We start from the raw sequence: 11501 nt of genomic DNA, 5'->3' as shown, positions 1-11501 counted from the left end.
GGAAAACAATCATAGTTACAATGAATTAGGGTACTCTAATACTTATCAAACTAGAAACAGGTACCGTCTATGATTATTTAGACGTGAATGTAGTAAGACACAAAAGACCTTTTACTATATGTCAGTCAAAGTTTATAATTTCTTCCCATATTTTTAAGAGAACTTCCATTACTGGATTTTAAAAAAAAACTAGTACAGAAATTACTTATTAATAATTGTATATATAGTGTTCAAGAATTTTTTGAACTCAAAATTGATAGTTAAAATATTTGCGTTTATTATCCAGTGATTTTTGTGTATATTATGGTATTATGTAACCCTAAAATTTTCAACTTCTGCGTATTTCTGATGATTGTAATACATCTGATGTTCTTAAGTGTTTCTGCAATAAAATTTCTTTTTCTTCTTCTTCTTCTTATTATTATTTTGTCGTCCCGGGAAAATTTTTCGGCACACCGTGAATGGTAGTGAAAAAACAGGACAATTCCGTTTTTACGGGACAGTTGGTCACCCTAATCTAGGGTGACCAAATCATCAACTAGAAAAAACGGGACAACTTTTTACTTTTTGATAGGTTGCTCCTCTATATATATATTTTGACTCTCCGTTCTCTATTTCTCTCTCTCTCCCTCTCTCTCTCTGTATCTCTCACAAAAAGGGTAAATTTACACTTTTTCGTTTTAAAACCTATTGAAAAGGTTGTGGAATTAATTAAATAACAAGTAACTATCAGCAACTAACAACAATCAAATTTTGAAAACATTAGCTCTTCCAAGCGACATAAAAGTTTTAAAATATCCATGTTGCCCACCAACCTGTGGTTGAGGTGAACGACAAGATTGAAAATATATGAAACATTCATCAATATGTCAACAAAATCTGTCACCGGCAGAATTTATAACGAACTACTCTCAACATAGGATTCCATCTCCCTTTATTTTCTTTTTCTTACTTTTAAACATTATTTCACTTAGAAGTAGTTTTCTTTTTCCTTTCAGTTTTATTGTTCTATTCTTTGTTCCGCTTTCGTACATGACAGTATGTTACATCTTAGTTAAATCACGGAAAAACTGTACTGTTTTGATGACAGCGCCTAAGTCTTCCACCCCCCAAAACAGAGAGTATAAACAGTTTGTTTTTCATAAGACTTTCAGCCCGTTGCACTGTCGTCTGCGCAGTGGGAGTCTTGGAGGGGGAGGCCTAGGAGGGAAAACAGTGCAGCCATCAATCCAATATCGCAAACGTCGTAATGGCGTTGCTCAGTAATTAGACATGTTCCAATATAATCACATAGCTTAAGAAATAATAATATAAATTATGACATTTTAAATTGGAAAATTTTTTGCACCCAATGTACGTAAATAAGGGAGATTTTGGCGTCCCGGGAAAACTTTTCGGGACACCGGGAATGGTGGTAAAAAACGGGACAATCCCTTTTTTGCGGGACGGATGGTCACCCAACTCTAATCTAAAGAGATGAACAAAACAATTGTTCATAGATGGGGAAAGGTGACAGTTTTGAATTTACAGTAAAAAAAATCGATCATAAAGGGGCTAGTAAATAGTTTGTACCGGTCACCGGCTCTAATCAAAACAACAGCAATATTTCCGGCCAGGCCGGTGAAAAAACCTGCTGGTTGGCAACCATAGGAGCAAGTAAAAAAGTTGACAAAGATGACAAGGAAACACAAGGCCTAATATAATGTAAGTTTTGTAAAAGTGTAGATATACTAAGTAGGCCTAGTTTTGTGCACATGGATACTTCTTACTCTTGCACTACGTAGAAAATTTATGGTATTTCATGTAGAAGTGGTAATAGAACACAGAACAAACGCAGATAAGGGGGTTCTCATGTATACTACTTAAAACACTTATTCCATCACAGAGTAAATAACAATAACTTTATATTATTATAAATATCTGAATGTTTAACAAATTTAAAATAACAACGTAACCGAACTGCTTTGTAACAGCCCCCTGCGAAAACCAACTAACGAATAAAAGCTTAATTTCCCTCTTCCCGATTTTAAAAAAGCGGCGTACAAATCAGGGTGAAGGTGTTAACTGTACAGTACACACTCCAATTTTGCATCGAAAATTAAGACCGCTTACAAGGAGTATAGTAGAATAGGGAGGGGTAGAATAACACAGGGATAACTACAGTAGGGATAGCAACGAGTTAGCTAAAAGGTTAGTTTTGTCACATTTTCATTAAATTAATAGTGTGTAATTTCTCGTTTCGGAGTGAGTATACTAGCTTGATGAGCGACCATTGTGAAGTTGACCCGGATGCAGATTTATTATGCAATTGGATACATAAATTCATTGCGTATATACTTCTTTTTCAGTAAAACCATTCTAGATAGCTTATTAATTTTTAGGGTGTGGACCTGCGTACATACACGATAAAAAGTGTAGTGCAAAAAACACTAACCAACTTGTGGTAGGCGGTCTAGCACCAGAACTATCCAAACGAATCAAGGCAGAATGCAACAGGGGGTCGAGCGGAAGCTAGAAAGGTTCATAGGGAGCATGCGCGTCAACAAAGGTGTGTATACACATAAACGACGATAGCGCAAAATATATATGGCATAAACTTATGTTACTGAGGACATTATAGGTAATTTCACGATATTTTCATTGCTTACATATTTGTCTTCCAAAGTAATGTAACGCATTACTAACGTAAATTTCATAAATGTATGGTTTCCTTAACTCTTGAACACATATATGCTTGCTCTTCATGAGTTAACACAGTGTCTTGTGGCAGTTCACTTTGTTTATTGGGTACTTTATGTTCGAATCCATGCTTAATGAATTATACCTTCATTAATGCATTTTTACGTTGATATACATCTCACAGGTAAAGACATAACATATTTCGGCGTTTTTGCTGCCGAGTAGTTGGTGTATATTCAAGGTTAGAAACGTCAACATTTTGTGACTTATCAGGAAATTCTCTGTCACTAACTTAGAAAGTATTCTCAAGAAGTCCTCGGTGTATATGCATTTGTGGGGACTTTTCTTTTTGCGTGTGAACACAATGGAAATACGCCATAAAAGCTACAGAATGGAAACAACAAACCAATTTGTGCTAGGTGGATACTAAAATGCAGGAATGCTATGTATCCGAGTCGGGGCAGGAGCACAGCAGAACAGCAGAAGGGAGCAAGCGATAACTGTGGTGCGTCCGTAGGGATCAGGCGCGTCAACGATGTGAGGATATGCGAAAATGAGGATGATACTAGAAATTCTAGATTAGTTGTTTCTTTAACACATTCGCTGCAATTACTAATTTTTACGTTGTGATATTGGACTTGAGATCCCTTAAAATATTATTTTCCCTAAATTTTGAAAATATGTGCATCCGTACACTAAAAGTGAGTCACTAATTCAACCCTCCGTCGAGCGCATATAATCTGACACGACGAATATACATATTTATTTTTCACAGTAGTGGGACTTGCTCCACTGTAGCGTCTTATTTTTGCACTTGTTTATACGATAGTTTGTAGTTCGTCCATTATAACTGAGAGAGAAATTCGATACCTTCGTATGTTCAATTGCGAATATAAGTGATAGTTTAATGTTCTGCCTTATGACATGTTTGTAAAATAAGAAGTTGAGTGGAGAGTACCTTTTCCGAAAAATCAGTGAAGCTATCCACGGATTTTATTCACTAAAGAGTTTAACGATTCTGACCCGTGAAGGGAACCAATGGTAAGTGTATAAACTGAGATGAATGGATTAAGGAGCAATTGATTTATGTTTGAATTATGGAGATGAATGATAAATGTATGAATTAACCAGATAAATGAAAAAGGCATGAAGTAATAAAAAAACCCGTGCGGTAGGAAAACTATTGGTAAAAGAAAATTAATGATTGTGTAAGAATTCGTAAAATAAGGCGAAATGTTCTTTTCTTTGCTTCCTTTCCTGTTCTTTCATGTGTATATCCTGAAATCCGTAATTTCCTCTCGTATTAAAATTATAGTATTTGAATTTCTTTAAACCATTCATAATTCCTTCTTTGGTTAAAGAAGCACGTGTCTTGAAGATGTCATTAAAGGTACAGATCTTCAAGTGTCTTTTGGAAGTCTTCTGTTATGAAACATTTACACTGGTACTGCATGTTCTAAATTTTCTTTCTACATTTCATCACTATCATCCATTATAACTTGGAAATTGCATCTTGTTATTTCAATCTCTCCTCTGAATTTATTATCGTTGGAGTATCTACTGTTATAATAAACGTGAATTGGTTTTATAGTTCTTGGTTTACAAAAAGGACGATACTGTGTTTTCGCTGAGCTTGAAATCAGGGAAAATAAAATTATGAGTCAGACGATTACTTGCAAATATCACGCAAGCCAGGGAAATGTTTTAAATTTCATGGAAGACAAAGGGATTGTTTTTCAGCTGTTTACGAAAGACCAAAGGAGAAATCTCAAAAAACCAAAACGGATTCAAAAACGTGATGTTAAGAAAGTGGCTCATAAAAGAAAATTATACCCTAGTTGCACAAATATGGGCTGAACTTTTTTTTCCGTAAATTTTGACTTCAAAATTGATGGTGCAGCTTATAATCGAGATTTTTTCTGATAAATCGTCAATTTCATTTGTACATTTAATTCTTCTATTAACAGGAATATGTATCTTTGTTATACAGTATATTTAATATATACGTTTATTTCTATACAGTACCTGTTCTTGAAAAAAGAAAAGCAACTTTCTTTAGCAAAACTGCGTTAGCTTGTTCATATCCACCCTAACCAAGTACACTCACTTCCCACCATCTCACCATCACCAGCGTCTGGTTCTTGACACTCGGTGGACAATGCAAAAAGCTGCTCAGGGTCTCCATCATTTTCAGTCCCATCAAGATTATTGGAAATTCCAGAAATGAAATGAAATGAAATTTTTAAGTTTTACGTCCCACGGTTATGCCGGTTAGGCTAAAGGAGACGGTAGTTGGAAATTCCAGTTTTACTGAAACTTCCCATGACAAGTTCTTCAAATATTGAACGCCAAGCATCCAAAATGGAACGGCAAACTTCAGACACAGGTGCATGTTGCAAATTGTTTCCTCGTGTCATAGTTGTTTTGTTCATTATGTAATTTCTATAGAATTGTCTTACACAGCTTTGATGAATGACTGATACACACTTCCAAAGCTGCAACACACAACGTTCTCGTAAATTTAGTAGTGCGGCCTATATTTGAGATTTACTTTTTTTCTAATCTCGCGTCAAAATTTAGGAGGTGCGGACTATATTAGCACGTGGCTTATATTCGCGGAAATATGGTACTTAGAAATGAAGAAGCTTGAGCGCTATGAGGTGTTAAATTTCAAGATTTGAAGTACTAATTAATAAAAGACCCAAGTACTATAAAAGAAAAACAATAAAGTATATTAGTGTGTTGGTTCTAAATAGTGGGCGTGCTTTATTATAAAATAATCAATTATATTATATGTATATTATACATCAATGTATTGTAGGACTGTATATTCCTCGTTAGATGTAAGCTATATACCTGTGATATCTATTATTTCTGCGTGATGTAACAGGACTGATGTTAAAATTTGATACAGATTGGTAAAGTTGTTGTCGTATACAACTTAATTTTAAATCATTAGCGAATGCTTGTATACAATTTGTAGTCCCAACATATGCGGAGTGTATCCGAGTAGTACAAAATTTTCAGTTTTAGCCAGCAGGAATAATTTCTCATATCGAGCACATATTTTAAACTTCAATGAAAATCTAAACAGTATTTGCTATGATTTGCATGGGCTTCGAGGTACAGTTTTTGCAGAAGAAATGGAAATTATTTTCTTCGTGTTGACGGTGTACATTCATAGAACACACCAGGGGGCCGCGGTGGCTCAGTAGTAGAGCGTTCACCTCTGGTGCTAGGGGTCTCGGGTTCAAACCCTGCTCCCGCCAAGTGAACTTTGTGGTGGACAAACACCGTGTGCGTGGGTTTTCTCGGGATTCTTCCGTTTCCTCCCACTTTCTTCATTCCACCATTTCATTCATCTCTCATAATCACCGTCTCCTTTAGCCTAACCGGCATAACCGTTGGACGTAAAAATTTCATTTCATTTTCATAGAACACGCGACAAAAGAATAACATATTCACAGTATATCAAAACTATGCGTGCACCAAAAGAATTGTCCTTCCTATGTCCGCTAAGTTTTTTAATATGCTCCCAGGTTACTTGAATGATATCAAAATCATGCTGAAATTCAAAAATGAACTATTCAATTTTTTGTGTAACAAAATGTATTATGATATTAAGGAATACTTGGGTGATAGTTTGTAAATTAATGTAATATCAATTATATTATAATGTCTTCATATTATTTGACAAGTCCTATGTACTGGTCTCTGACCAATAATGTACTACATGGATGAATAAGTGAGTGAATTGATCCAAACTTTAGTTGATTGCCTACTTGGTTATTATCTTCTAAAGTTATTCTTACTTTTAGGTTGAAATGAGATTTTTAGAAATATTTGTGGTCTAATTTATTACTAATATTTCAATACAATGTTGGAAATTGACTGGACATAAATTTGTCATTTCATATATAAAGAAAAATTAAATGAATACAAACGCTGTACTTCGTATATACATTGTTTATATTCTATAATAATACGTATAACTAAGTTATAATAAAGGAGAAATTCCTTTTTAGTCTCTTTTTTTTTTTCAACATGCTACTATACTTTAAAATGGTAAACAAATAGATTTGTCATTTTACCTTGTAAAAGTGATGAATTTCTTTCAGGGCAGAAAGTGTCAGAAATAATGTGGTTTAGTTAACTTAAGGTAGGAACAATTTCCTGGTTTTTCGAATATTAGGCAATATCTGCACCAATAAAGTATATAGTTTATAATTTTTAATTTCACTTTTTCTATAGTTTCAAATAAGTCTATAGGTTAAATTTTTTACTTTCTTAATGTAATAAAGTAAGACCGTGTTTTAGTTTTATATATTTTTCTTTTTTAGGTTCTTTGAAGGAAATGCTTTTTATGAAACTAATTCATTTTTATTTACTCATAACAGATTTTAAGCGGTACTATATCTATTAAAAAACATTGACTCTTACGAGATATTGCCATAATGGAAGATCAATATGAAATAGAATGTGGAGTGCCGTCTGTGGAATGTAAAATCTTCTTCAAAACTGAAAATGTCGATTGTGATGTTGAGGAAAGTTCACTTGAATTGGAGGATTCGGTGCCCACAGAAATCAAAGAATCGAAGATACCGGTATTCACAGAAGAGAATGTTGCGATATATGAAACCATATCTTGTGCCTCAACTTCGAACTCAGGTAATTTAATGAAGACCGAATTTGATTGTAAGGATGATGAAACAATCAGTGAAATAAAGATGGAAGACTGTAATATTTCCGGAAGCTTGTCTGAACCATACCCCTTGAAAACTATGTATGTAGAAGGCTATGTAGAAGATAGGATTCGTTCTGAATTCCAGAGGTAAAGTTTTAATTTTATATTGGTCCGTATTTCCAAGTTTTATTGTCGTACACTTAAAGGGGTACTTTCTATTTTCACCCACAAACTTAGTATGAATAGATCGACATGTCGAAGAATAAATTTAAGGATACATCTTCAGAGCAGAACTATAATTGAACGATTAATCGCAGGATTCTCTCTTAAAACTCAATTTTCGAAGTTCTTTAATAATTCTCTTATTTCTCTCTTTTGTTACTTTCACTTCAAGTATGTAACGATAGACTTGCTTTTAGTTTCTCGTTGTTCGAAGGCTGCACTAGAGAAGAAAGTTCCTACAGTCTTTGGCAGCATCGTTATGTACATTATTTCCCTTATTGAAGCAGCAGACATACAGTGAATTCGTATGGAAGTGTTCTTCTGTATTATTATTGAGTTCAGTACAGTTGATTTTAACTTTGCGTTCAGCAGCGAGGCTATATGAGACGAAACCTACTGATTAACATGAAATCCGAACAACGTAGCTCCCGCCGGAAGTATTATTATTCAGCATGGAATAGAATGTCTAAATTGCTCTATGCTGAATTCATATCTTTTAAGGCTACTATCCTTAAATATCTATTCTGTACCTCCCTTAGATGTCGTCGAGATTATATTTTTGTACTCACCTTAACACAGTAAGGAAGTGAATATCTGTCCGTGTTGGATTGCCATCGAAATAATTAGAGAAATAAAATTTAAAACTCACTATCACAACACTGAGAAGAGAAAGGGCATATAGTTTGTCACAACCAAGAATTTGAACTACATAAATAATTGAAAGAGAAGAGATTATTCCATAAAATAACTGTACCAAACACAGGGACTACGTTGCAAACTAATTCCTTTCATAAGAAACAAGTCTTATTTTAAAATGATGACATAATTAAATTTAAATTTTAAGCGTTAGCAAAATAGTTAATTGAAATACTTTTTCTAACGTAATTACGACTATGTTAAGTATCAACTTTTTAAATTCATAATTGGAAATAAACTTAGATTACTTTGGAACACGAGATTATTTATTTTCGTGGGGAACAGAAACATAGAATCTCATATTGGGAGTTTCTCCGCGATCCTTTGAAAATTATATCTAACCGTTTACTTCTCTCGGACATTTATAAAATTCTGGTCCTCCTCGGAATTCCTGGTCCTGGATTGGCCATTGTCCCTGCGCAATTTAGAAATTGTATTCCTGGATGATATGATATCTTCGCTCTCTTGAGTACTGTTTTGATAATCTATGCACATATAATAGGACGCTGATATGTGCCTCTGAAATTTTGTTTAGTCCATGTCGTCCCCAAAAATTGCTTAAAAAATTTAAATTTTAAAGATTTCGACCTAATTTCTTTTCTTTTCTGTTGCTTTAAAGTATCATACAGCATTCTGAATAGGTATATGAGTTCATTTTCTTTTATAGAAAATATGTATCTCTGGGTATATAGACCTAGGGTCATTCTTCTTGATTGTGATAAATGTTGTAATATTATATTCTTTTTTGAGTCATTCTATTTCAAATCAATGATAAAAAATTAATGTCTAAGGTTTTGATAATGTTTTGTACATTGCAAGAAGTGTTTCCGAATATTTATTTCCCAAAATATAACTTTTCCAGTCATTATAGTTAATTATGCAATCAGCTTCAAAGTTAGGACTCAAAAACATCTGATTTTGCGTTTTATTGTTTATTTCAATAACCATGAGAGCTGTGAAGCTAAAAATCTGCATCAGTATCTAATTTTACCTGTAAATCTTAAATCTGCAATCAAAACTAATGAATATAGAGGTATAGGTGTAGAGTTATAGCAGCATTTACAGTCTCAAGTTCGAGCCTTGGAACAAACCTGTGATTAAAGTTTTACATGTGTGAAATTTTAGTACAAGGTTAAGAAATGCCTATATTTCGTGTGAACTAAATTTGGTTTTGGGTATTTGAACCTAACGCCTTCAAAAATCTAAATGTCGTTTGTCTTATAACGAGCTTCTGAAGTAATGATATAGGTTATTTCATACTGTATAACTTATGTTACAACTATTCAACACAGTATCCTACAATTATAACAAAAATAGCAGTTGACTTATCGGCTAAGCATCAGCATTGTATATAAAGTGTATGAATGTGTACTGAAAGACTTAAATAACTGGTTAATTTTATTAACAGTTTCATGTGATACACTAAGTGATCTTCCACTAGCTGTGATAGAAATGTGATCTTTTGCGTCAATAAGAATGTGATCGGCTGGCACTCATACGATATTGTCAGTATGTACTAGTGAAAAATGGAAGCTGGCCCTGCAAAGTGTAAGAACTTTATGGTGTAGTTTTGATATTCCTCAGAACATTCCAGCACAATCCCAATTCACTATGTGCAGCTATATATACGGTACAAATTTTCCTGGATCCAAGACTTAGTTCTGATCTCTTTGAGTTTTACGTCCCACGTTTATGCGGGTTAGGCTAAAGGAGACGGTGATGATGAGCAATGAATGAAATGGTGGAATGAAGAAAGTGGGAGTAAACGGGAGAACCCCGTGTTTATCTACCCAAACTCTACATGCATGTTCAATTGGTGTAGAGGAAATTAGTCCAATTTTTAAACGTATTGCACTGACAGGAATGAAAGCATGATTATTTCTTGTTCCAGGTATTGTGCTCACAGGTATTAACCTATTTTTTTGATTCGTGCGACGCTGCAACATCTTCAGTTGATACAAAAAAATATCAAATGCATGTCATATTGTCCACAGCCCAAAGTAATTCTTAAACTTGTGATAAAATTTCACACGTGTAAAATTTTCACCACATGCTCATCCGGGGCTTCAACTTGAAACTATAAATGCTTTTACAACTCTACACCTAAAAATTATCCATTAGCTTTAAATGCAGATTTGAAATCTACAGGCAAAATTACATGCGGATGTAAAATTTTAGCTTAATAGCTCTTATGGTTATTGAAATGAACAATAAATCCGGAAAATCATCTCTTTGAGTCGTGACCTTGAAGCTGACTCCGGAATTAATTACTAATTATCTATGAGGACTGGAAAAGTTTTATTTTGGTAATAACTTTTCGGAAACATGTCTTCCAATGGACAAAAAATAATCAATATCTGAGACCATGAATTCACATCATTGGTTGACTTCAAAGAGAATGACTCTCTTTGCCATTCATATAAAAAGGGTATTTAATTATCAAGAATTTAAGTTTTCTTTGTTTTATGATTAATTTAAAACGATGCATGATTCTCCATCATTTTCTGAGGTATGGAAGGCCAAGGGCATGTATTTTTCGATTCATGTAAGTTCTTAAATTAGTCGAAACAAGTCACAATTTAGAATGTTGCTAACAGATCTCATTTTTTTTTTTTTTTTGACGATTTCCCAAACATCATGGAAGAAAACAAGCTGAGCATTTTTTCTTTTCCTTTTAAATACATAGTTGGTATGAAATTGTTTAGTAAAATGAATTAAAACGTTTATTCTTTCCACTGTCTAAATTAATGAGGGATGCACTGATTTTCTCCTGACAAAACTATACGCCTTTTTCAAGAAGAAAATTTTCATCTTTGACGGATAACATTTCCGTCAAAAAGTTTTTCGAATGCTCGTAAGAATGAAATCGTAAAATAACTTATTTTTTAGACAAAGTATTATAAGTATAAACTAATCTAGCTAAGGAGATTGGTTTACCAAAACTCCATTATATATTTGTCCTGTCCATGTATCACTCCGTACGCCCATCAATGAAACGAAAAAGTTCTCAAGGTCTACTTGATGGACAATTCCGAATTTGGTCAGGGTCAAACTTAGGCGGTAAACAGTTCGGAATCGAGTTTGCTTATGGAGACGATATTCAAACCGGAAATTATAGAAATGAAACTTACCGGTTTTCAGGATAATGGTTGTAGAACGAAAGGATTAAGAAATAACGAAAAGTAGTTTTCTGTAATCAATTAAACTTCCTAACAATATA

At 33.8% G+C, this 11501-nt stretch overlaps 1 protein-coding gene across 6 annotated transcripts in view; it reads left to right on the top strand.

Moving 5' to 3' along the window:
- Positions 1–1151: 1151 nt before the first annotated feature.
- The window catches only part of LOC145678202 (uncharacterized), a 147008-nt gene continuing 136658 nt past the window's right edge, over positions 1152–11501 (top strand). The window contains exons 1-2 of one of the 6 annotated variants that reach the window (XM_081748280.1): positions 1152–1704; positions 7077–7347. Coding sequence is in view for 4 of the 6 variants with exons in the window: in XM_081748263.1 (XP_081604389.1) it covers positions 7134–7510 (377 nt within the window). In the remaining 2 variants the exon portion in view is untranslated. Of the gene's footprint in view, positions 1705–1739; positions 2621–2661; positions 3721–7019; positions 7511–11501 lie in introns of those variants that run through there. The other 5 variants (XM_081748275.1, XM_081748263.1, XM_081748258.1 and 2 more) reach the window with 5 other exon arrangements.

The sequence above is a fragment of the Thermobia domestica genome, chromosome 2, assembly GCF_964235325.1.
Source record: "Thermobia domestica chromosome 2, izTheDome1.hap1.1, whole genome shotgun sequence".
Classification (NCBI taxonomy): domain Eukaryota; kingdom Metazoa; phylum Arthropoda; class Insecta; order Zygentoma; family Lepismatidae; genus Thermobia; species Thermobia domestica.
Note: the sequence above shows the minus strand (reverse complement) of the source record. Positions and strands in the feature narration are given on the sequence as shown.